The sequence below is a fragment of the Geotrypetes seraphini genome, chromosome 1, assembly GCF_902459505.1.
Source record: "Geotrypetes seraphini chromosome 1, aGeoSer1.1, whole genome shotgun sequence".
Classification (NCBI taxonomy): domain Eukaryota; kingdom Metazoa; phylum Chordata; class Amphibia; order Gymnophiona; family Dermophiidae; genus Geotrypetes; species Geotrypetes seraphini.
In genome coordinates, this window is record NC_047084.1 from 218,717,037 (window position 1) to 218,743,830 (window position 26,794).

Below are 26,794 nucleotides of genomic sequence, written 5' to 3' on the forward strand. Positions count from 1 at the left end.
TTACATGATTTACATACATAATATTATAAAAACACAATGAAACAGACACACAAACAATCCTCAGAAATCATATCTACAAACTAATACTATGGCTTATATACTCAGCACAAATAGCGTGCATATAATTTGCATGCAATTTGGGCTGAACATTGCCTGGAGAATAAAACTCACTTCCAACCTGGTATTTTCCATCGGGTTGCCGGAGCCAAAGTTTCCACCTGCTAGCTTTTTAAAATGAAATTGAAAATGATTTTTTAAAAATTAAATTGAAAATGATTTGAGTGTTTACTCTTTGCTGTTGTATACCCACTGTAACTTCATATTATAGTTCTGTTCTGTATGTTCAGATATTGTCTTATGCTGCCACCTAGTGGTTGTAGAAAAAAAAAAACTGAGTTAGCATAGGTAATTCATAGGTGTGCAATTTTTGTTCTGGAAAGTTTTCCTCATCATGTGAGTATCTTCCATTTTCTAGCAGCAGTTCTCATAAAAACTTTTAGGCCCCAGTCATATCTACAAAGTTGCCAAGTTACTGAATTAGAAACAGATCACCATCTCTCCCACTATCATTACTGCTATCTGCCATATCCTCAACCTACCCTCTATACTGTGAGTATATCCGATGCCTTCAAACATGCCATAGTTACGCCACTCCTCAAAAACCCTTGCTAGACCCTACCTGCTTCTCCAAGTATTGTCCCATCTCCCTCCTCACTTTCTTATCCAAGCTACTTGAATATGCTGTTCACCACCATTGTCTTGACTTTCTTTGATCTCAAGCTTTCTTGAACCCCTTCAATCGGACTTTTGCCCTTTCCATTCTATGGAAACTGCCCTTGATAGAGCCTACAATAACCTGCTCCTGGCCCTATCCAAAGGTCACTACTCTGTCCTCATCCTCCTTGATCTATCTGTGGTAGATCACTGTAGATCACTGCCTACTTATGCTGTCCTTGCTTGGATTTTAGAGAGAACGAGAGGGCACTCTCTAAAGTTAAAAGGGGATAGATTCTGTACAAACGAAAGGAAGTTCTTCTTCACCCAGAGAGTGGTAGAGAATTGGAATGCTCTTCCGGAGTCTGTTATAAGGGGGAAAAAACCCTCCAGGGATTCAAGACAAGGTTGGACAAGTTTCTGCTGAACCAAAACGAACGCAGGTAGGGCTGGTCTTGGTTTGGGCACTGGTCTTTGACCTGGGGGTCACCGCGTGAGCGGACTTCTGGGCATGATGGACCACTGGTCTGACCCAGCAGCGGCAATTCTTATGTTATCACATGGTTTTCTGTCCATCTTTCCCATTGCACTTTTAACATGTGCTCTAGAAGATCCTTCTCCACTGCCATTCTGCTATTGGTCGGCATACCTCAGGGCTTTGTCCTGGGACCTCTTCTTTTCTCCATCTACTTCTTCACTTGGAGCTCTAAACTCCTATCATGGCTTCCGGTACCATCTCTATACTGATGACTCACAAATCTACTTCTCTACACCCAAAATTTCTATGGCAATCCAGGCCCGAGTCTCGGCCTACCTGTCTGACATTGCTACATGGATGTCTTGCCACCATCTATATTACACATGACCAAGATGGAACGCCTTATCTTTCCTCCTAAACCTGCTTCTCCTCTCCCTGCATTCCCTATTTCGGTGGATAACACTCTTATCCTCCCTGTCTCGTTGGCTCACAAAGTCAGGGTCATCTTGACTCATCTCTGTCCTTGTCTTCACATATCCAACAAACTGCCAAAACTTGTCACTTCTTTCTATACATCACTATAATCTGAAGTTTCCTTTCTGAGCAGACTGCCAAGATTATTATCCATGCCCTCATCACCTCTCGCCTCGATTACTGCAACATGCTTCTTGTGAGTCTCCCTCTAACCTATCACTCCCTCTTCAATCTGTTCAGAATTCTGCTAGATGCCTCATATTCTGCCAGTGTTCTTACACTCATGTTACCTCTCCTCAAGTCACTTCATCAGCTCTCTGTCCGCTTCTGCATACAGTTCAAACTCCTCTTACTGACCTACAAGTGTACTCACTCTGCAGCTCAATATCTCTCCTTTTATCTCTCCCTACACCACACCCTGAGAACTCTGTTCCTTGGATAAGCCTCTTGTTTGTACCCTTCTCCTCTACTGCCAATTCCTGACTCTGTCCCTTCTGCCTTGCCACACCGTATGCCTGGAACAACCTGCCTGAATTAGTACACTAGGCTCCATCTCTGGCAGTATTCAAATCCAGGCTCAAAAACCACTTTTTTTTTTAAGCTCATGGCACATGGGCCAACCTAAGATTCTGGTTGGCCCAGGTGCCTAAGGCTCCACTACGGGCAGGGCCTTAGGCACCTGGGCCAATCAGGCCCATAGGCCTCTCTCGGTGCATCCCCGCCTCATTCAGATGTATGTATTAATAAGATTATATTGTTTGTATTAATAAGATTATATTGTTTATATGAAAAATGGATGGAAGAAATTGCATTACAATTAATAATATTATTATGGGGGTTGTGTCAGGGGCGGAGCCTGGGCAGGCTAATTGGTTGATATTTGTTAAGACTTAGGGGGTACTTGGCTTGAAGAAGTTGAAAAATACTGCTATACATAAAGGAAACGTGAAAACAGATTCTTGGGGATTGGAGGAAGAAAGGCAGGGGTATTGGATGCAGATAAGGACAATGGATGCAGATAAAGAAAAAACGCAGGGTGAATATGAGGAAAACAACAGAACAGATATTAAGAATATAGGGTGGAGCGCAGTTAGCAGCAGAAGATAGTTTATTCTTACTCCTTGGGTTTTTTTTGTTTGTTTCCAAAGTCTGTACGTCTGGTAGTGTTCTAGAAACAACAGTTGTAGTAAAGTCCATCACTAAGCAGCAAGCTGCAGTAATGAAATATCAACCATTACAAACAGTTTTGAAACGTGATGCAGTCATTGCAGAAAGAAGTGTGTCACACCACAGTGAGGCTTGAAACACAGAGCAGGCTATTGGAGCACCAGAATGAGGCTTGGGATACACTGCGAGAAGCTATTGGAGCACCAGACTAAAGGTTAGAGTTTTGACACCGACATCCGAACCGCAGACTGAAGCTGTTTCTCGGGCGTCAATAATAATGTAATAAAGTAGCCCAAAAACCCGTATCGCCAAAAATCCCCCCCCCCCCCGGACTTCAAAACTAGCTCAGTTTGGCACAAAACGGGAAACACTGCGCCTGAGCTACAGTACCCTAAGCCTGTGCCTTGCATCCATCTCCCTACAGGGGGCGGCAGAACTTGTTTCTCTAGTTTTATAGCTCTTTAGGCTCCGGTCTTGCGACCCTTCTCTATTGCCTGATTGACAGCAATGCATCCAATGGGAATGCCTTATACCATGCTGAAGGAGGAAGCGGGACCGGAAGCCGGCACGCGAAGTGCAGGTATAGTAAGATTTAAGGGAAGCATTATGGCTTCCTTCCTAATTCAAATTTCTGCTGTTTGCAGAACAGATATTGTTGAAAGAGAGAAAGCAAAGCTGCACCTAGCAGTTTGATAAACTGGGGGGAAAAAAATCATCCAGAAACCGGGTTGTTTAACTCTGCTTTCTTCGGCAAAGCTGCATTCAGAGGAGATGAAATTGTGTTACATAATTGTACTTATTCTCCGAGTCAACCTTAATGGCACTGCTCAGCTAGCTAGAACTCAGTATGGTGTTGGGATTTAGACATTCCAATGTGTAGGGATCTCCACACCACACTCGCACACATGCCCACCGTGTTCAGATTGTACTCTGGAGATTGTGGTATTTTTGCATGTATGAGAATCAGTGATGCGTGTTAACTAGTTCCAGGCTGGAGACTTTTGGCCAATCCAGGTTTTGAATTTACATCGTGAAGCAGTGGGGATCTACAATGCCTGATTCTGCCTATTAAAATAAGCGCTGCAAGTCCCATAATGCAATAGGATGGCGTAGTCAGAGGACTGTTCCAAAATCTCCGGTCTGGAACTGGTTAACTTGTCATCTCTGGAGAATGAATGTGAAAAAAAAAATGCTGAGATTTTACCCAAGGACATAGGCACAATGGTGTAACACTATGTCTCTTTCTCCCACTTTTGAGTCAGTATCGCCTAGTGGCATAAGCCAATGAAAGCAAAACTGGAGTTATCTCTTGTTGCTGCCACTATCACCCTACCTCTTTCCAGGTGTTCCAAAGTTACTCAGATCTGGTGTGGGTACTTTCAGATGAGAGTCCATGGTTAAGCTCTTTCCTATTGGGTGAGAGGGGAGGCGAGACATAGGAGTGCTTCAACACAGGCCTCCAGTGAAAAGTTCGTACATCACCGCTAAATACATTTGTAGCAATCAGGAAGAAGTAGGGTGACGGTGGCAGGGGAAAGAGAAGGGGGATGAGATAGGAAAAGGGAGATGAGGTGTTGGACATGGGCAGGGGTAAAGGGGATATGCTGTACTCAGGGGGAGCGGGGTGAGGTGACTGTGGGAATGCAAGACTCTGGGGAGGGGAGGGGAGGACTCCCTCCCCCCGGTATCTCAGGGTTAAACGTTTGGCTAAGGTATCAGAAACCCTTCAGCTGACCTTCAGGTACCATATGTAGCTATGCCTCAGTTCCTTCCAGAGTGTTTGGTTTCATGTCAGCTTGGAATGAATGATTTGCTTCAGTCATATTATACAGTACATACATAGTGTTTTTGTTTCTAAACTTTTTGGTATAGCCAGAACTGCTGCTTTCTGTTTATGTCATAAAATCCATCCCACTGTTCCCTCTCCACCACCACATCCTTCATTATTCCCCCCCTTCCCAGTACCTTAACAGCTTTTTTTTTGTCTCGTAAGAGTATGGATTGTGGACATTGCCATTTACGTTAGCATGCTGCCTTTTCCAGGGTCCAGTGGGAAATTTATTTTTACCCTGAGATGGTTATGATGTCCTAAGGTATCATCTCACATGGCAGGAACCCCTTCCTAAAAGAAAGTGCCTGTAACTGAGTGGTTAAAGGCACTGCTTCCATCTTCCAAAGGTCATGGGTTCAAATTCCAAGTATGGTCAGATACCCCAGCACATATTCCTATTTTTTAGTGACATTCTCCATCTAGGTGCATATTGATGATGTCACGATGATGTCAAGGTTGAGCATCAGACATGTCCACTTGCTCTGAAGTAGAGAATAACACAGAAAAAATTTGTCCCTGTCTCCACCCCGTCCCCGCGAGCTCAGTCCCCATCCGTCCCCGGCTCCCTGTCCCGTCACCGTGCGCTTGGTCCCTGTCCCGTCCCTGCGAGCTCGGTCCCCGTCCCCGCAAACCATCTGATCCCATCCGCACAAACCATCTCCCTTTTGTGTTCCTATTTTCCCCATTTCTAATATCTACCCTCTGTATCTGTATACTCCCTCCTGTGTCCGGCAATGATCCCCCCTGTGTCTATATACCATCCCCATGTAGTTCCCCTTTATGTCTCTGTCCTTATGCCCCCATGCACATAATCCCCACCCCCATGTATCTCCCCTTTAGGTCTCTGTCCCTATGCCCCCATGCACATTATTTTCCCTCTATTTCTGTTACCTTCCTGTGTCCAGATTTCCCCTCTTCTTTTTCCACACCAATTTGTCTCTCTCCTCTCCAACTCCATCTAGCTTCTTTCCCTCTTTCTCCCCCTGCTTCCAGTATCTGGCTCACCTGCCTGTCCTCCCCTTTCTCTTTCCGGCTGTGGGTTCAATATTTATCTCCGTCTTCATCCCCTTTGCCCAGCATCTCTTTCCCTTTCACTCCCTTCTTCCTCTGGGTCCCTGGGTGGGGAAGGGGATAGGAGCTCCCCATTAGTTTTAAGAATTTTGATACGTAAGATTCACACAAGTGTAACATGAACTGGCTCATGATTGGCCCATCCTCCAAAAATCAAGAATACAAAGTTTATGGTCCCTTCCTTCCTTCTGCCTTCATCTCTGCAAGGGATCACGTCTGGAAATTTTTCCATTCTGACCCATTGAGTTTGGGACAGTCTCAGGGGTTTTGTTTGTCTTACATAAGAGGGAAAGCAAGCCAGAGTACTTGCCTGTCGGATGAATATTTATGTGGTAATGACAAGTGCATTCCTCATAGGTGGAAGTGAATATTTGCTGTGAGGTCCAGCAACCCCCTCCTGCCCGATTGCCATGTCCTGCCATCTCCCTCCCCCTCACCTTATGTGGCAAATTTAATTTTTCTTCTTCCAGCGGCACACTTTCAACAAGTCGCGTGCGGCTGCTTCAGTTGAATCTTCTCCTCTGATGCAACTTCCTGTTTCCGGTTGCATCAGAGGAGAAGATTCAACTGAAGCAGCCACACTCGACTTGTTGAAAGCATGCCACTGGGAGAAGAAAAATTAAATTTGGCACATAAGGTGAGGGTAAGGGAGGGAGATGGCGGGACATGGCGATCAGGCAGGAGGGGGCTGCTGGACCACGCGATCCATGACACACACGTTTCCTTACTTCACTACGGAGACAAGACCACTACTCGACAGGGCAGTGAATGACCTTGTCCCCATCCCTGCTGCGATCACTATTTTTTCTCTTCCCATTTTGGCAGGTTACCCGCAGCTAGCCGCAGGTAACAGCCACCATGTCATTCTCTACTCTGAAGCACAGCCATTGTGAGTAGTATATCTCTTTTTCTTACCCTTTGGAAATGAGGTTTAGTATGCAATATATATATATTTTCATGTGCTTTGCTTAAGTAATACATTATTAAATGTAAAAAATAGAAGCACCATTCACATATATGCAGATGCCTCCAGCATGCCTAAGAGATGCCTAAGTCGCATCCACCTAACTGAAGCCTATCTAGCACCCAACTCACGCTCAAAAGTAGACCTGCTTTTGCAAGCAGTCCTCTTACTAAAAAATAGAGGATTTAGTATGCAATGTATTTTTTTTTTTCATGTACTTTGAGGAACATAGAGGCGATAAGAGGAATTGGATAACTGTTGAAGGTACATGTTTGATATTTATCCTAGAGAAATGACTGTAAACCAAGAGGATATAACCTTGGCTTTGGAACTGACATGCAGTTTACTATCTGAGAGTTTGTGGTGCAATGCTTAGAGCTATAGCCTTAGCACCCTGATGTAGAGAATGACACAAATTGTTTTTGCTATGGCCCCTTGATTATGGAATGAACTACCTCTTGCCTATACCTGGAGCCGTCTAATTAAAAAAAAAAAAATCAAGGCTAATCTAAAAATGTGTTACCATATATACTTGACTATAAACCGGGATTTTTGGGCCAAAAATTGTCCCAAAAATGGGGTCCCGGTTTATATTCAGATTATCCCCAGTGACCACCCGAAACCCTCCTGGATTTCCTCCAGGCCTGCCTTAGGCCGGGACCGGAGAGATCCCTCTCATCTCCTGCCCTGGCCAACACTAATAATTACCACCCTCCCTCCTTCGCTCCCTCACGTACCTCTTCCCTGGTGGTCCAGCATGTATGAGCTGAAATCTTCCTTTGTAAAAGTAGCAGCCAGCGGCGCACTAAGGCCAGCATACAAGAGCGAGCTTTTCATGCTCCTGGCTGGCCCTGCACCGTTCCTTGATAGGCTGCCGCGAGTTCTCGCGGGATTCGCGGCTTTCGTGATAACCTATCAAGGAGCGGTGCAGGGCCGGCTGGGAGCACGAAAAGCTCTCTCCTGTGTGCCGACTCGGGTGCACTGCTGGCTGCTACTTTTACAAAGGAAGAGTTCAGCGCATACACGCTGGACCACCAGGGAAGAGGTATGCGAGGGAGGGAAGGAGGGAAGGTGGTATATATTAGTGTCGGCCAGGGCAGGAGATGAGAGGGATCTCTCCTGTCCCGGCCTACCACTAGGGTAGAGGCTGGGCTAAGTTAAGGGCAGATCTTTCCTATCCTGGCCTACCAAGTTAAGGGGATCTCTCCTGTCCCGACTTACCACTAGGGCAGAGACTGGGTTAAGTTAAGGGCAGAGGCAGGGTTAGAGGGCTGGCTGGGTTAGAGGGCAGAGGGGAGTATGGGACATTCAAGTCATTGTGACATCACTGATGAGGTTGGCTTTTTTAGGGGGAAGAGGGTACAGGGAAGGAAGGTGGGACAGTATTCAGAGCCTGTTAGGGAGGGGGGCTTGGTTCACAGCCTGGTAGGGAATGGGACTGAGTGCAGGGCAGGGAGGGAAGGGGGCTGGGTGAAGAACTTGGCAGGGAGGGGGGCTGAGTGCAGAACCTGGCAGGGCAGGACACTTGAATATTAAGCTGCCCGACTTATATTTGAGTCAACCATTTTTCCTCCTTTGGGGGGGGAATGGGGGTCCTTGACTTATATTCTGATCGACTTATATTCGAGTATATATGGTACTTCCAACCAACCTTTTTTTTCCAGACCTTCCACCAGGAAGGATCTCAATGCGATTGGTACTCTAGGGTGACTGTTATGGATTATGGAGAGATTTTGTCATCCCAAACTCTCCTCTGATCTTAGGGCTCCTTTTACAAAGCTGTGGTAGAGGTTTTTACTGCAGGCCGGTGAGATAAATGCTCCAATCCTCATAGGAATTCAGTGAGTGTCAGATCATTTATTTCACTGGCCTACGGTAAAAACCTCTACTGTGGCTTTGCAAAAGCTGTTAGTCCTTTTTCCTGCGTGCTGAATCAAGGGAATCTTAGATACGTGCATGCAGGTTTAATGAACTGGCTCTTTGCCTGTTTCCTCTTTCTCCATTTGTTGTTTCAATTAGGGTTTTCTTTTTGTTTATTTTTAAAATAAATTCACTTTAAAATGTATCTTTAAAATTGAATGTTTGACTTTTGACTCAATTATTGTTTTATTTTAAAATTTTAATATCTGTAAGCTGCTTAGTAATTTGATTCAAGCATATCAAACCTGAAACCTGATCTGCTCTTCCAATCCTGCTGGTGATCTCGATTCGTCAGTCTTGGGAAACAGGATACAAGGCTTGATGGACCCTTTGATCTTACTCAGTGTGGGCACATCTTATGTTAATCTCAACTGACTGTGGTGTCCCTAGGAAATATGTGAGAAGCTCTGTTTTAGTTCATCAGGCTCTATACAGTATGCATTGCTGCTATTTTAATGTTTATTTGTTGTCATAGGTGCTATGTTGATAATGAAGATCATGACCTCACCCTTCTGATTAAGATTGATATAAATTGGAGAGGACCAGTGAGATCTGGAGGTGTGCAACTCTCAAACTTAGAAATCGGATCCCCATGAGCACAAACTGTACCTTGTTTATGAAATTTGTATTAGCTCCCATTTAATTATACACAGATATGCTTGTGCTTACTCCGGTTCCTACGGGAAAATGCATACCATCTATGACCCGGATTCTACATTTCCAAAACCATCTCTGGAGGTCACAGAACTGCTATCAAGCGGCTTCCTTGTGGCATAGGCACTGGCTGAGAAGATTCTCTCCTGATAACATTGTGATCCTTAGGCCGTATAGTTCACAGATTCAGAAGGTAAGGAATTCAGTTGTGCAGACCAGATCTTAAATAACATGCAATTTTTTTTCTTGAAAACTAAGAGGTTCATAATTGAAACATACGTTTAAAAACCCTCCTAAATCGACACTTGGACGATCAAAGAGACAGGTCATTCTAGTGCCGATAATTGAAACGGGTTTTAGATCTCAAACGCTTCCAGCGCGTACAAAACGCAGCAATCCGCTCCTACACAACCTCAACTACCATGTCCCTATCTCCCCAGCCCTCCGCACAAAGCACTGGCTCCCGATCAACCAATGCTGTGCTTTCAAGGCCCTGGTGATAGCACATAAAAGAATCTGCGCCACAACCCTAGCATACATAGGATCCAAGCTAACCCTGTACACCCCCACCTGCCTCCTCTGCTCTGAAATGGAGAAGCGCCTATGCATCCCCCCAGGAAGGTCTCTCCTGTCAGAAACTGCTCACAAACGCTCCTACAGCTACTTCACCCACCATCCCTGGAAAACTCCCCCCACAAATAAGACTATAGAACTCTCTGATGACCTTCCGGAAAGCAGTAAAGACCCTCCTCTTCAACTAAAATTCAAACTGCAAACTACCCCTTGACCCTCTCCTTTCTTCACTTCTTAAGTTGCTATATAGTCTTTGAACTGTCCAAAATGTACTTAAGTTGTTGTACAGTCTTGCACTGTCCAAAATGTTTTCCATTGTGAATGTTGGCTTGTAACCCGTTCTGAGCTACTGGGAGGATGGGATAGAAATTGAAATAAATAAATAAATAGATCTAAAAGCAGCTAAGGCCTTTTCCCTGCCGCTAGACATCCAGAGTGAAAAGGGGCATTTTTGAAGGAATGGTTAGGGTGGGAGGTAGGCGAGATGTGGTCCACCCTAGACTTAGTCGTCCTGCAGCGATAATCAAAAGTTTTAACAAGACTTCCTAGACGGAACTTATACATTGTAACTTAAGTGATTTAAAAACAGGTATAAGTGCCCAGAAGGTATCCAAAGTGAACAGATAACCACTGCAGGGACAAGGTAAAGACCCACACACACTCCCCCAGTGATCATTGCCCCACCCCCCACTGCCATAAAAATTGGAATAAAAAAGTACATACCTGCCTCCAGAACATCAGCACCTGGCATAGAAAAGCCTAGTAGAGCTGCACGGAGATGAATGGAAATATGCCTATTGGGTGAGGTTAATGGCAGTGAGTGACAGGTTGTGAAAAGACTAGGAGTCTGAGGTGAATAACCTGTCCCCTCTCCCCAAAAAAGGCTGTTTTGAGCATTTGGCTTTGAGGTGACTACCAGATTAGCTCCAGATGGAGAAGTCTTCAGTGGCATATTATAAAACTGCTGTGTTCATCTTTCTTCTGTCAAACTTAAGTAGCATTGACTTTCTATCTGCTTTCTTTTCTGCCCAGCTAAAGCTCTCTGGCATTAAATGTGGATTTGAGTGACAATTTCCTAAAATAGTAGCTTTTTTATTTACCTAATTTTGGTCACTTTCTCTATAGTTTGGTTTGCTTGGTAATGTAATTGAAAATTTAAACCTATTTTTTTTTTTTTTTTTTAGAAAAAGCTCTTTGGCATCAAGTATCTAAATTAAAAAAAACAAACCCTCATCAAAAGGTGAAATAATCCGTTGGGATCCAGAGCACACGATTTAGCAAGTGTGCATTGAAGTGTGCCTTGGACAAATTTAATATCTTTTTTTGTTTTTTTTATTTTTAAGGATAAACTGGATATGTCTAGATTTCCTGTAGAAAACATCAGAAATTTCAGTATCATAGCTCATGTGGACCATGGTAAAAGCACTCTGGCAGACAGGCTGCTTGAATTAACAGGTATGTTTTTAAAGAGTGTCACAAGGAGTTGCATGGGATTTGAACCCCTCAGGGTGCTGAGGCTGTAGCTCTAACCACTCGGCATAACTCGGTAGTGTGCCCAAATTTAGGTGCATAATTGACATAGCATGTAAATATAAGGGGTATTCATATGGGCGGAGCATGGGAAGAGCTGCCACTTAAGTACATAACATACTGTAAGTTAAGCTCAACCTCACTGCATTTACGTGACCACAATTATGTAGCTGCGGATACATAAATGATAGGTCTGACAAAGCCAGATTGCACTAGAATGCTCGAGGAGCGCAGAGAGAGGGGGGACATGATCGAGACGTTCAAGTATCTTACGGGCCGCATCGAGGCGGAGGAAGATATCTTCTTTTTCAAGGGTCCCACGACAACAAGAGGGCATCCGTTGAAAATCAGGGGCGGGAAACTACGAGGTGACACTAGGAAATTCTTTTTCACTGAAAGAGTGGTTGATCGCTGGAATAGTCTTCCACTACAGGTGATTGAGGCCAGCAGTGTGCCTGATTTTAAGGCCAAATGGGATCGGCACATGGGATCTATTCACAGGGCAAAGGTAGGGGAGGGACATTAAGGTGGGCAGACTAGATGGGCCGTGGGCCCTTATCTGCCGTCTATTTCTATGTTTCTATAAGATGTGCCCGTGTGCTGGTATAGAATAGTCTGTCACCACACAACATTGGAGAGCTCCGATATAGAATTTACCCCCACACCCTTAATTATATCTATCAATGTGTCGCACACTGTGTGCCATGGCGAGATTCCAGGTGTGCCACAAGACACTGGCGAGGAGGAGAGGTGCTGGCTGACTGTTTACAAGATGTCCTATAGGCAGTCAGCAGGTGCTGGCGTCTATACTCTTCGCTGGCACCTCTCCTCCTCCAGCACATTTTCGGATGTCGACATGATGATGTCACACAAGCGTATGACATCATGCCGACATCTGCTCACTTCCAGATGCCCTGCAGCCATGGTCCCGAGTTTAGTATGCTGTGGTTTTACAAAGTTTACGATATATTATATTATATTACATTACATTGATGTCTTCTATCCCATCAATACCTTTCAGTTCTAGACGGTTTACAACAAGAAATTAGCCTGGGCATTTCCAAGGAGATTACAAGGTTGATAGCTATAGTATTCGTCGGGATCTGGGTATGGTCGATATGGTTTGGTTAGATCATTTGACAAATTTCTTGAATAGTATGGTTTTCAGTTCTTTCCTGAATGTTTTGTAGTTGGGCATCGTGGTCAGCAGATTTGAGAGGTGGTGGTCTATATAAGAGAGAGAGAGCTCAAAAAAAGGAGTCCAACAAGGGTCAGCCTTATCGGCAATGCTGTTTAACATCTATATGGCCTCATTGGGGAAGAAATTTAAAGAAATGGGTGTGCAATACAGAATATATGCCGATGATATTTTGTTCTTCCCAATAAAAGACATCCTTAATATAGATCTTTGCATGCAAAAGTATATGGAAATGATCAGAAATTGGATGAGTGAATATGACTTGAAATTAAATGTTTACAAAACGGAGGTAATGGTGGTGAAAGGTCAAAGAGACAATTTTGAGTTGAAAAATGTGGTTGTTATAGGGGGAAAACTGCCGGAAAAAAGGAAATGACTGTCCTGGGAGTGTGCTTAGATAGCTGTTTGACAATGGAAAACCAAATATTAAAAATAATCAGGGTGGGATACATGCAACTTCAAATGCTTTATAGATTGAAGCCAATATTACCAGCACATGATTTCCGTACTATGGTTCAGATATTGATCCTGAGTAGGGTGGATTATTGTAATTCACTATACTTAAGGAGTTGTGAAAGGGAAGTTGAGGGCTTTGCAAATGCTTATCAACTCCGCTGCAAGATTAATCACAGGGGTTCCAAGGAGTACCCATATAACTCATGAAAAAACTACACTGTTTACCTATGCAACAAAGAGTGCAGCTTAAGATTGTTGCGATTATCCATCAGACATTGTATCATGCTTCCCCAAAGATCTTACAAGAATTCTAGAAGAGAGCTTAGAGATGTAAATGGGAGGAAATTAAATTTGGAGGGTAGAATGTTGATTAGGCATGCTAGGATCGTAGCATCAATGATATCTGGCTGGTGTACAACTATGAAATGCCTTGACTGGTATCCTGCGGTTTTGTATGGGGGAGGATGAATTTTAAGAAAATGCTGAAAACTCAATTATTTGCCAATGCCTTCTTAAGCTAAGATATATTTCAGTTGATAATCGCCTTTTAGAATTTTTCTGACATCATTGTATGATTTAAAGCTTGTTTTGTACTTCTGAACTGATTGAATTTGTGCTCTATCCCTATTATAACAGGGACGATTAATGATTTCTTGACATGTCTGTTATATGTGATAATTGGAGGGAAACAAGATTTTATGTATGGAAACCACATAGTTGTATGCGGTATATAAATTTTTAAATAAATAAATAATCGCTTAACAAAACAATTAGCACTGATAATTGAGCACCAACAATCAAGTATTGACATAGCACATGGGTAGTAGATATGTGGGGGAGGGGTGGGAAATGTATATCATATGGAATTAGGAATATTGATAAAAAGGGGGGGTATATATTCTATATTACAAGAGGATTTGTTTGTAAATACAAGTGATATACGAAAATTGGTTATAATATGTTTAATTCACTTGTTGTAAGAATTCAAAAATAAATAAATAAAAAATAAAAAAATTGACAATAATTCGAATTTACGTGTCTATCTTGCTAGGCACTATTCTATAAAGATGCGTGCATAAATTCTAACATGTGGATCTGAAAAGAAAGCATAACCATGGGAGGGACACTAAAAATGCATCCAGTATTAAAGAAGATCATGCCTAATTTGCCCCCTCTTTTACGAACACATAGCGTAGGTTTTAGCGGCGGTAACTGCTCCTACGCTCATAAAATTCCTATGAGCGTTGAGTAGTTACCGCCGTTGCCGGCACTAAAACCCATGCTATACGTTCCTAAAAGAGGGTATTAGTCACAAGAATTTATACCAGGACTCAACTGGTGTAAATCTTTGCACCTAAAAGTTCAGTGTGGTCCTAAGCTCTTTTCTGTAAGTGGCGCCCAACTCAGAATGCTATTATAGAATAGCACTTAGGCTATTTTTTGGTACTATTTATACCAGGGGATCTCCAAAGTCCCTCCTCGAGGGCCGAATCCAGTCAGGTTTTCGGGATTTCCCCAATGAATATGCATTGAAAGCAGTACATGCACATAGATCTCATGCATATTCATTGGGGAAATCCCAAAAACCTGATTGGATTCGGCCCTCGAGGACTTTGGAGACCCCTGATTTATACAATTTGGTCTTAAATGTCCTTTACACAGAGAATGTTTGCTGTTCTACTAGTACTTTATCATTTCTATAATGTTACTAGACATATGCAGCACTGTACACTAAATTAATAAGGCAGAGACTGGGATATTCTGACCTATGCTCCCTCTAAGCGGAGTATGCTGCTTCGATAATAGTCCGACCTAGACCAACTCTTTATCCCCCTCTCATATAATGTTAGTCACCTAGACCCTCAGAAATGCCACCAAGATACTTAAGTGCATTTCATAGTATCTGGCTTTATGCATTTAATCTTCACCGGGTCTCTTACAGAAATTTTTATATTTTTAGTTGGATGTAGTTGTATCCTTCAAGTTTATAAATATTATAAATCATTTGTAATTTATTTAATACTTCACTTAAGTGATCAGGTTCTGAGGGATTAATCAGCCGACATGTTTCACCCAAAGGGTTTCTTCAAGGCTACTATCCCTGCAACAATAAAACCTGCGTTATTAATAAAGTTTATCCTTGTAAATCAATGTCTTCAAAACATCTTAAACATTTATATCTACATCAGAACTCTTAGAATAATTACTACCTTTGTGAAGCTAATCACCCGCATAACGACCACCGAGTTCCTATTATCAAGATGGCCGTGGCGTATTCCTCTTCATTCTAAATACCTCCCGATAAGCTGTCTGTGACGTCAAAAAGACGGCACCAACAGACCGGCTGTGGGGAATGTTCACCGAAAACTTTTAACTCTTTATTAAGTATTGTAACACTCCTATTAATGTGATACTTAGTTCTTTGGCTCTAAGCGGAGAGCATAAGTAATCATTCATACATTCTAGGAGTGTTGCTCACAGATTTTACATGGTTGCTCACAAAAATACTTGCAAATCTGGAAAATTGTTGGTTTTTAGAACTTGTTGCTCACATGAAAAAAAAAATTTGCATGTGTCTATCCATTCTTTAGAGGGAGCATTGATTCTGACCCATTGAAACCATGAAGCTGTACATTACTATGGAATCAATACTTTTCAGTCAGGCAGGTATATTCAGAATAAACTTCTATTTAACTGGTAACTGGAATTTGTTATTTTTAGGGGCAATTCAGAAAACCAAGCTCAACAAACAGGTTCTGGATAAACTGCAGGTAGAGCGGGAGCGGGGAATCACTGTAAAGGCACAGACAGCATCTCTGTTTTACCCTTCTGAAGGAAAAACCTACCTTTTGAATCTTATCGATACACCGGTAAGTCAGCATTTTATACATACGTGTTTTATGGGTTCTTTATAAAGATAAAACTTTTTTTTTTTAACATTTTGACCAAAAAATTGGTTTTACATTGAAAAGAACAGCGCTCTCAGAAAGGTGTAGGTTGAAGAACAATAAAAACTGATGTATCTTGAGGAAATGAGCTCTGCTTCTTCAGAGCTTTTCATTCTCCATGTTCTGATTACCTGATGATAGTCAAGGGCAGATCATATTGGGTATGATTTAATTACTTTTCCCTTGGCATACCTCCAAACTGCTGATTCTCTTTTGTCTTTCGGCCACTCCCTGTCCTATGTGGAGTAGCTGGCAGAGGCTGAGTCACTTTGGAGGCATTTAAGGAGAGTAAATTAACAGCTTGACACAAGATTCACTTTGAACTAATATTCTTCAGAGGATGCTCTGTGCAAAGCGCCCTTTGCAGAGCACTAGTTTAGCACGGATCTTTCCAGTATCTAACTCTGGGTGCAATTTCTTGAATTTCCCTCAGTATTTAATACTGTCATGTAATTTTCCATTTTATTTTTTTCTACAACTACCTATTTTATATTCTGCTCTCTCAACATTTCTAGATGGATTCCAATAAACAAACATACACTACTATAACGCTGAAAGGCGTACATAGCGCTGTACATTTAAATGGTTACTGCGGATGAGCAGACTAGATGGGCCATTTGGCCTTTATCTGCCATCATGTTTCTATGTTTCTATTAATTTATCTGCTCTTTTTCACAGGGTCATGTAGATTTTAGTTATGAAGTTTCAAGATCACTTTCTGCTTGCCAAGGTGTGATACTTGTAGTGGATGCAAATGAGGTAAAGAGCATTATGGTTTTTAAATTTTGGTTTGCTGATAGATTTTACCACTCATAAAATGTGCTGATTTGAGTACATTAGATACTGAATACCTTCTGTGGATTGAGGTAAAAAAAGGAACAGTGGGGTAATAAGTGGGTTCTCTTATACTATCTCCCGGTTTTCCTTTTTACTAAAGTGGAATGTCTTAGTATTCTTGCCTATGTGATCAATGTCTTAATTAGGACTGTACATTAATTACAATTTTAATAACATGATTAATCGCATAAAGCGCCCCTCACATTTCCTCCTGTACAGTGTAAAATATAGATAGCAGATGTAAATTCCCAAATCTGACATAATTCTGTTACTAAACTGGAAATAAAATCATTTATCTTGCCTTTGTTATCTGTGATTTTCTGCTTTTCTTCTTGTCTTTACAGTGCTTCTTATTAGTTTGGCATTTCTTTTTACCCCCATATCCTCCACCATCTGCGCTCCTATCCATCCTGTCAAGTATCTCCCTTCTTTATCTCTGTCCCTGTCTCTATCCATCCCTCCACATTCTGCTTTTGCCTTCTCAGTGATCTTATCTTCCCCTATATTCAGCATTTCTGCTCTGTGACCCATTCTTGACCTGTCCTGCATTTCTACCCCAAGTCCATATCCCTGTGATCAGTGTAAACCCGCCCATGTCCAACATTATCTTTTTGTGCCCCTATTCCTTTTCTGTCCAGTGCTGTTCTTTTGTGTCCCTAAGCTCCCTCTATGCCCAACATTACCTCTCTGTTTGTCTTCTATGTCCTCCTCTCCCCTTCATCCCATACCCCTACCCTGGGGCCTATATCCCCCCAGTCTACTATCTCTCCCTCCTGGTCCAATGTCTTTACCTCTCTCTTCCTCTCGTCCAGCCTCAGTCTCTCTCTCTCCCTTTCTTCTACTCCACCCCACCTTTGGTCCAGCATTTATCCCTCCAACTCCTGGGTCCAGTACCTCTTGCATCTCTCCATCCTTGGTTCCAGCACTGCTCTTCCTCCCTCCTTTCCTGGTTCCAGCATGTGTCTACCCTTTTCTTTCCCCTCCTCTTCCAGTCTCCATTGTCTATCCCTCTCCCTCCCTCATCACCATCCATCTAACCTTTCCTTGGATCTCTACATCCCTGGGTGGTCTTCCCCCAGCTCCTTTCCTGGTTCAGCATCTCTCCTCTTTTCTCCCCCTCCTTTTCTAGGTTCCCATGTCTGTCAATCCCTCTCCTCCTTCCCACAATCCATCTAACTTTTTTTTCATCACCGCGGTAGATGTGGTTAGAGAATGACACAGGGAGGAAGAAAAGGGGAGGGATGCTGGGAACAGGAAGGAGGTGGAAAGAGAAGGGATAGACTAGCAGGACAGATTTAGAGAGATCAAGTGTGTGTTGCGGCTGGGAGGAGGGAAATGTGATTAACGTGTTAAAATTATTAATGCATATTAATATTTTAACTTCAGATTGGAAGGGTATATATTCTCTTACCCCTCCTAACTCTCTTCACAGTGAGTAATACAACGTTTAGAGATCCTCAGAAGTACCACCTAGTACTATTCAGTGGTCGGTTACAGCAGCGTTAAGCTTTAGAAAGGGATATGGTGCCTTGATAAAACCCCTTTGGATGAAACATGTTGGTGGTATAAATCCCTGAAAGCATGACCACAAGTTTTAAGCTAAGTATTTAAACTATTTATACACTAAGGTGGAAAAAAGTGTTTATAAATTTAATAGCAAAATATGGAAGATCCGGTGAGGAAGTAGTGCATAAAGCCTGACACAATGAATTTGTATGAGTGCTAGGTGGTGCTTCTGAGGATCTGTGAAGAGAGTTAGGAGGGGTAAGAGAATATATACCCTTCCAATCTGAAGTTTGGTTATACTCTCACAGAAAATGTAACTTGAATTATTGTGCTGCTTGGTCAATTGTTAATATTTTAACACATTAATCATGTTAAAAATGTGCTAAATGTATAGCTCTAGTCTTAATGATTAGCCCACATGAAAAACTATATTCATTAGTGTAAATGTAAAATGGGAGACTGGCCCTTCCAACCAAAAAACACATTTGCAGCCCCTAACGGTAAATACCACCTTTTCTTCTTAGTCCTTTGGCATTTTCTTCCCTATATTAAAAGGATTTGCAAAAGGGATTGTGGCTTTTGTTAGAGTACTGACTACTGTTTCACAGTGGGGTTCTGTGTTTTCTCTATGGATTATTTCTCCCAATACCCTTGTTTGGTTGGATGCAGCATTCCCAATCCAATAGATCAATTAAAAAATGCATTATTTATGCTATTACACTGAGGGGTCCTTTTATCAAGCCGCGCTAGCTGGGTTAGCGCGTCAGACATTTAATCGCGCGCTTACCCCCACGGAAAGCCACAAAACTAACGCCTCGTCAATGGAGGCGTTAGCGACTAGTGCGACAGGCGGTTTAACGTGCGGTATTCCGCGTGTTAAACCCCTACCGCGCCTTGATAAAAGGACCCCTGAGTATCCACAGTTCACTCCCTAAGCCTCCATGAGCCTCTAGCAAACATTAAATGTGGTGGATCTCACTGCTAAGGAAACCCAACAATGACTAGGTCAGTTTTGTGACTTTAATAGATCTTTTACCTTCTACATCAGGATGTACCTTCTTCCTTAGCATATATTTCAGAGTAAGTTTTGGCTGTATTGCAGTGTAGTAAGCATAAGTCAGGAGACTCTTAAAAAACTGTAAGATCTTCAATTCAAATTCTACTAACAAAAAAGATCTTAAAATCATAAATAGATATTCAAATAATACTCAAAATAGTGAATGAATTGTGCTCAGTTAAATTAACGTCAAATCACTGGAAATGGCGTCACAAAACACATCATCACACATACCCTGCCTGCCTACTAATAAATCTTCAAAAAAATATGATAGTCCACTTATCTTATCGTTGTAAATGCAGTGATGGCTTAGTATGATAATTCTGAGACTGCAGGTCAGGGCTTGCCAGTGGCTAAATCCCTCATAGTGAAAAGTGTTCAAAACTCCATCGAAATCAAATATGTCCAGCTCCACATTCAAATCAACAGTTTATCTTCCTCATCACGAATGTGTTTCACTTTAAGCTTCATCAGGAGGAAACATAGAACTAGAGAGAAATAAAACTAAGAAGAGTCAAATAACACCCTAAAAAAAATTCTTAGCATTCCTAGTCAATCATCACACAATAAAGTTGGCTTCCTACCAGGCAGAACTGAAAGCTAGACACATCAGCTGACAATTACCTAATGGGGTCCAAATCAATCTAAATAAACCTTGTCAGTAGTGACGTCACTTATGTTTCAATCAGAATTTAAATCAGGAGTGCTAATGTAATTATAGTGTAATCCACTCGATTTCCTTATTCAGTCCATTGGGGCTCACAGTTTGCCATGCATAAATGCACACTGTTCATGATATCTCAATATTTGAGAAATGTCCCCTCCTCTGTTTAAATAAAATTGCTTGATGTCAAAAAATCTTAAATCCCTCAATTGGTGATTCATTTGTTGTCAGTGCATTACTAACGGTGCATCATAGTTTCTCGTCCGTATGCAGCTTAGATGTTCAGCTATTCTAAGCTTAATACTACGCCTAGTTTGACCAATATATAACTTATCACATGGACATCTAATCCCATATACTACCTGTGATGAATTACAGTCTGTTCTATCTCTCAAAAAATAGATGTTATCAGTATTAGGGATTATAAAGTGATTGATGTTGAGGGCGTATTCACAGTGACACAGTGGTATCATGAGTATGATGTTTTAAAAGTTCACTTAGATTCCTACTTTGTTTGAACATGATTCCAGGGTCCTCAGAGAAAACTGAATGAAAATATAAGATGTCGCAATATTTAAAAATGACCTGACTTACTTGGGTAGCCAAGGGGAAAAAGGCAATATACAAGTCATTCTATTGTCAGTCATATCCTACTCTCTTGGCAATAACAGCCAATCTTGGTTGGCACAGTGAGCACGTTGATATGCTTTCTTTAAACATTGTTTAAGATATCCTCTGACGAAAACGATGGCCCATCTCTCCAACTTGAACTTGAAAATCTGATTGAAGCGAGCATATAGGCGTTTTAGCCTTAACATTTGGCCCACTGGAATGCTAACCCTAAGTTGTTTACGATGGTGGCTCTGATAATGGAGAAGAGTGTTTGTATCAGTCTTTTTCCTAAATATAGTTGTTTGAAAATTAACCATATTATATTATATCTTTTTTTTTATTTTTTAATTCTTTATTCATTTTAAAACTGACAAACAAGTGATTAATATTAAAGCATTACATTACTAATAAAATATACACTATCCTGTAATATATATTATATCTTAATGTCCAAGAAAGTAATGCTATTGCAGTCAAACATCTCTGTAAATTTCAAATGTTGATTACATCTATTTAAATACTCACTAAAATCGCTTAGCTCATTTTGTGTGCCCATCCATATAAACAATATATCATCTATAAAACATTTCCACATAATTAAAGTATTGTTATGTATGTTATCCTCTGAACCATTGTGAATGTTTTAAATTGTAAATCGCTTAGTTATAGGCGTTTAAGAAATTTTAGAAATAAATAAATAATGATCCTAAAAGAATATCTGGATGGGTGCACAAATGAACTTTCAAATTCTGACATATAGAGGCAGGCAATTGAAGGAGCCATAGTAGCACCCATGGCTACACTTTTGGTTTGAATAAAAAATTTGTCTTCAAACTGGAAATAATTCCTCTAGATCACAAAACTTGCCATGGTTAATAGCAGCTCCAATTTATTGCCCACTGAAGAGGCGTTCTCTAGATATTTCTCAAGCACCACAATAGCTTCCGATTGGGGTATACTAGTATAGAGAGTTGTGACATCCAAAGTCACCAACAGAACGTTTTCCTGGACATCAGAAGGGATAATCACTTCAGATAATTTCTGCATGAGGTCCACAGAGTCCCACAAATATGAGGGGATCATGTGAACAAAAGGTTGAACATAATAATCAATGAACTGAGACAATGGTTCAAATAGAGATTTCCAACAGGAGATTATAGGACGGCCAGAGGGCTTATGGGTTGATTTATGCACTTTGGGCAAAAAAAATATTCATGGGATGTTAGGAAACTTATAATATAAAAAGTATTTAAATTCTTTCATTGATATAATCCCTTGAACATTAGCATACAAAAAGCATTTCATATACCTCTTTTTGAAACTGAGGGGTGGGTCATATGCAGTCCTGGTTAATATTCCCACCCCACCCCCTTTGCTCTAGTGATAACTACAGAAGCATCATTCATAAGAGATTTCAGTGCCAACCTTTGGGCATGTGATAAATTATGATGGTAAGGCACCCTATTATTTTCAAGCTTCTTCACATCCCTTATCACTAGCTTCTCATATGCAGCAATCGTGTCATCCGTCATTCCAGGAGGAACCCAAGAAGATGGGACATGATGTGGTTCTGAAAAAGGTCTTACCCTAGCCTCACAAGTCTGTACTTCTTGCCATCCAAAGTGTAATTTCAATTTTAAGGTTCTGAAAAATTTATGTAAAATAGCATGTGTATCATAAGTATCATGCAAGGAAGCTGGAATTGCAGTGTAACATATTCATTCTTTCTATATTGATGCCTTGTCTATCAAAGCTCTCACCCTGCTAGTCTGAAATATTCTGCAGCACATCCTTTGACAATGAACTTTAGTTTTTCATTTTTTTAAATAGAAAAACATATGATGATATTTGTGTAAAAATTATTGTGCTGACATTGCAAGTGGCATACCATATACCATACTTTGGGCTCCTTTTACGAAGCCACGTTAGCGGTTTAACGCGCATAATAGCACGCGCTAAACTGCCAGCTGCGCTAGATGCTAACGCCAGCATTGCACGGGCATTAATTCTAGCCACGTAGCACGGGTTTAGGGCGCGCTAAAAGAGATGCATGCGCTAAAACCGCTAACGCGGCTTCGTAAAAGGAGCCCTTTGTACTGTTGTTTGAATATTTTTACTGCTGTAATTGTCTATTGCCTTTGCTCATCTTATTCTTGCTGTATACTGCCTTGGATAAATAGCTTAAAAAAAAGCAGTAAGTAAATACCCTTCCCCCTCCCCATCGTGGTTTCCGCACTCGCGATTTCACAAAATCATAATTTTTTGGGGGGAGGGGAAAACACCCCCCCCCCATATTTTTGCTTCCCCCCCCCCCCCGGCATCCTGGCCTTACCTGGTGGTCTAGCGGGTTTTCGAGGCAGGAGCGATCTTCCTACGCTCCTGCCCCATGTAGATTGCCAATAGGAAATAGCTGTGGGGAGTTCCCGTAGTAGTCTCGAGAGACTACGGGAACTCACGGCAGCCATTTTCTATTGGTGATCTGCACGGGGCAGGAGCGTAGGAAGATTGCTCCTGCCCCGAAAGCTCGCTAGACCACCAGGTAAGGCCGGGATGCCTTGGGAAGGTGGGAGGGAAGCGAGGGTTGGTCAGAGCCGGATATTTGCAATATTTCCCTATTCGCGGACTGGTTCTGCCCCTATCCCCCGCGAATAATGAGGGAGATGTGTAAATTCAAATAAAGAAATGAATGAATGAAAAGAAATATAAACTGCTGATAACAAGCAAGTACTTTACAAATTGTGCTATGTTGCATTTATATTTTTTATTCTTTTCAAGGGCAATTTATTTTTATCATTTACAACGGGTTCAGGAAGTGAGCGTGTTCTGCTTTGGCAGACAAGTGTGACAACTGGATAAAGTCACTTTCTTATGTTCTGGTGTCTTTGATCCTTCCTCTAGGGTATTCAAGCACAGACGGTGGCAAACTTCTTCCTTGCCTTTGAAACTCAACTGTCTATAATTCCTGTTGTCAACAAGGTGTGTGTTTTGAAATTCAGTGTTTTATATTCTCCGGTCAACATTCAGCCTGCCATGGTTAACATTAAATGCTGGCCACAGTGGGTTGATGTAGACTTAGGGCTCCTTTTACTTAGCACGCGCTGAAGATTAGTGAGCGCTAACCCCCACACTATGCGGAAAAACTAACGCCAGCTCTTTGGAGGCATTAGCGTCTAGTGCGTGTAGCGTGCGCTAAAACCGCTAGCGCAGCTTAGTAAAAGGAGCTCTTAGATAGTCAATGTTGGGCCATATTCACCTGCTGATGTTGAATATCTATGTCTTCAGCAGCCACCGAAAATTATCTGGATTCCACCTACTGTAATTCTGATTGCTTCATCACATAAAAGATAAAGCAGATTTAAAAAAGGTACAGAGAAGGGCGACAAAAATTATAAAAGGGATGGGACAAATTCCCTATGAGGAAAGGTTAAAGTGACTGGGGCTCTTCAGCCTGAAGAACAGATGGCTCAGGGGAGATATGATAGAGACCTATAAAATACTGGGTGGATTGGAATGGATAGATGTGAATTGTTTGTTTACTCTTTCCAAAAATACTAGGACTAGGGGGCAAGCAGTGAAGCTACTAAGTAGTAGATTTAAAACAAACTGGAGAAAATATTTCTTTATTTATCCTGTAATTAAAGTCTAGAGTTTGATGCTAGAGAATGTGGTGAAAGCAGTTAGCTTAACAGGATTTTAAAAAGGTTTGGATAATTTCCTAAAAGCAAAGTCAGTAAGCCACTATTAAAATAGACATGGGGAAATCCACTGCTTATTAGTAGGATAAGCAGCATAAAATCATCTGTTTTACTCTTTTTTGGATCTTGCCAGGTATTTATGACCTGGAATGATCAGTTGGAAACAGGATACTGGTCTTAATGGATCTTCAGTCTGTTTCAGTATGGCAACTCTAATGTTCTTATATCACCTCGAGGTATTAGGGTCACTCTTGAGTAAGGAAAGAAACATTGCTCTCTGTGAAAGAGCAGTAACCCAAAGGTATAATGGTGATGCTCTTAACATGCCTTTAGACTTGTAAGTCTAGAGATTTTAATTTATTGAGCTTTAGTCTTGCAGCCTCTAGTTTTTAATAGGCATTTAGGCCCTGATTCTATAAAAGGTACCTGCCTTTAGGCACCTAGATCGGCATGTCTAGCCGATCCAGGTGCCTAACTTAATTTTTTAATTGATTCAGTTGGTGCTGTTAATTGAATAATGCCATTAAAAAAACATTTTTTAAAAATTAAGCTTTGGGTAGGCGCCTAGACTGAGGTGCCTGCCCAAAAAATAGGTGTGGTTAGGGCTCAGAGTTTGGGTGTGGATTGTGATGGTTCTGGCATTTTAGGCCAAGAAAACCCTGACCTAATATACCGGTGCCAAGTCTTTGACATCTACCAAGTGCCACTAGACATGGCAGGAGCTGTTTCCCTAGGCATCTACCAAGTTAGGTGCTATTTATAGAAACAGACCCTTAGTGGCTGTCATGCCTCAAGTGTATCTAGATTTTTATTTGCTGTCTATGAAAGGTGCCAGGTTGGATACTTAATGCGATACTTACATTATAGATTGACTTGAAGAATGCTGATCCTGAAAGAGTTGAGAAGCAGATTGAAAAGATGTTTGATATTCCAAAGGAAGAATGTATTAGGGTAAGATCCTCAAGAGTTTCCTTTTCATATTTTAAGAGCACGAGAGCTTTACTGTTGCATATTCCAGTTCTTCTGACTCGGGCAACCTTCCCTCCCATCCAAACCATTCAGATTGATAGGTGCTCTGATGTACAGCATCTGAAATGTTACCCCTTTTATGCTGTCCAACTTAATAGTGTGCAAATTGACATGTAGTTGTTACAGTTTGTTCTGCTTGCTGAATCTACTTGGACTGGATTTGTTTTTTTCCTGAGTGATCAATAAGTTTAATATTATCAGAAAACTCTCCCGCTAGATTTAGGCATGGTGGTTTTGGTAGTTTCCCTGATTTGATATCTGAAGAAGCCAGGCAACACTTAGGGCTCCTTTTACTAAGGTGCACTAGCGTTTTTAGCGCACGCAGGAAATTACCACGCACTACACTCCGCACTACGCTCCTAGAACTAACGCCAGCTCAATGGTCTAGCGCACGTGGCAGTGTAGCGTGTTAAAGTCCTAACGCGGCTTTGTAAAAGGAGCCCCTAGTTTACAAACTCTAATTTTCAATCATTAACAGTTGTACAACTTTTCTGAACCTGAATGTAACTCGCCTTCAGTTTCCAATGGAAATCTGTGTGCTAAATTGAAATAATGACTAAAAATAATCTGCTAGTAGGAAAAGTACAGAAACCTTCTCAGCAGAATGAACCCCCCAAAAGTGATATCTGATAGCTTCTTGCCCTCTAGTTAAGCCTCCAGAGGAGATTTACAAGAAGGAAGATTAGAAGAGGTAAGAAACCTAATCTTTCAATCTTACCCGACAGCCCTTCAACAATATCACTTATAAAAATGTTTAAAAGAACAGGCCCAAGAACAGAACTTTGAGGCACACCACTGGTAACATCCCTTTCCTCAGAGTAATCTCCATTGACTACTACCCTCTGTCATCTTCCACTCAACCAGTTCCTGACCCAGCCCGTCACTTTGGAGCCCATCCAAAGGGCACTCAGTTTATTTATTTGACGCCTGTGTGGAACACTGTCAATAGCTTTGCTAAAATCTAAATACACCACATCTAGCGCACTCCCTCTATCCAATTCTCTGGTCATCCAGTCAAAGAAATTGATCAGATTTGTCTGAAAAGACCTACCTTTAGTGAATCCATGTTGCCTCCAGTCTTATAATCCACTGGATTCCAGAAATGTCACCATTCTATGTTTGTTTGGTTTTTTAAATCGTATTTCATTCATTATATCAAGCAGAACACTTGTATAGAAAAGAATGATAAAGTCTAGATTCATATTTTAAAAAGGGGAAAAGAAAGAAGAGGCAAGAAAATATAACAGACTAAACTTTCTGAAGTCCACTATTTTGAATCCAAAATTACACAGAGTAGAGTATTTAAGGAAATTATAGAATCATCTATAATAAAACCAGATATTCCCAGATGTTTCCCAGGATACACAGAAGCAAAGATGTCAGTTTTTGCTTTTGAATCCAGAAGTGACTTTCATT

At 41.5% G+C, this 26,794-nt stretch overlaps 1 protein-coding gene across 8 annotated transcripts in view; it reads left to right on the top strand.

The window, feature by feature from the left end:
• Positions 1-2,338: 2,338 nt before the first annotated feature.
• Positions 2,339-26,794, top strand: part of GUF1 (GUF1 homolog, GTPase) — a 129,250-nt gene continuing 104,794 nt past the window's right edge. For 2 of the 8 annotated variants that reach the window (XM_033946218.1, XM_033946270.1), the window contains exons 1-9: positions 2,984-3,047; positions 6,561-6,624; positions 9,095-9,177; positions 9,273-9,466; positions 11,190-11,301; positions 15,752-15,900; positions 16,657-16,737; positions 23,553-23,630; positions 25,217-25,300. In XM_033946218.1, coding sequence (XP_033802109.1) covers positions 2,999-3,047; positions 6,561-6,624; positions 9,095-9,177; positions 9,273-9,466; positions 11,190-11,301; positions 15,752-15,900; positions 16,657-16,737; positions 23,553-23,630; positions 25,217-25,300 — 894 coding nt within the window. In that variant the 5' untranslated portion in view covers positions 2,984-2,998. Of the gene's footprint in view, positions 2,400-2,658; positions 3,048-3,074; positions 3,414-3,562; positions 4,091-6,560; positions 6,625-9,094; positions 9,467-11,030; positions 11,087-11,189; positions 11,302-15,751; positions 15,901-16,656; positions 16,738-23,552; positions 23,631-25,216; positions 25,301-26,794 lie in introns of those variants that run through there. The other 6 variants (XM_033946227.1, XM_033946261.1, XM_033946279.1 and 3 more) reach the window with 6 other exon arrangements.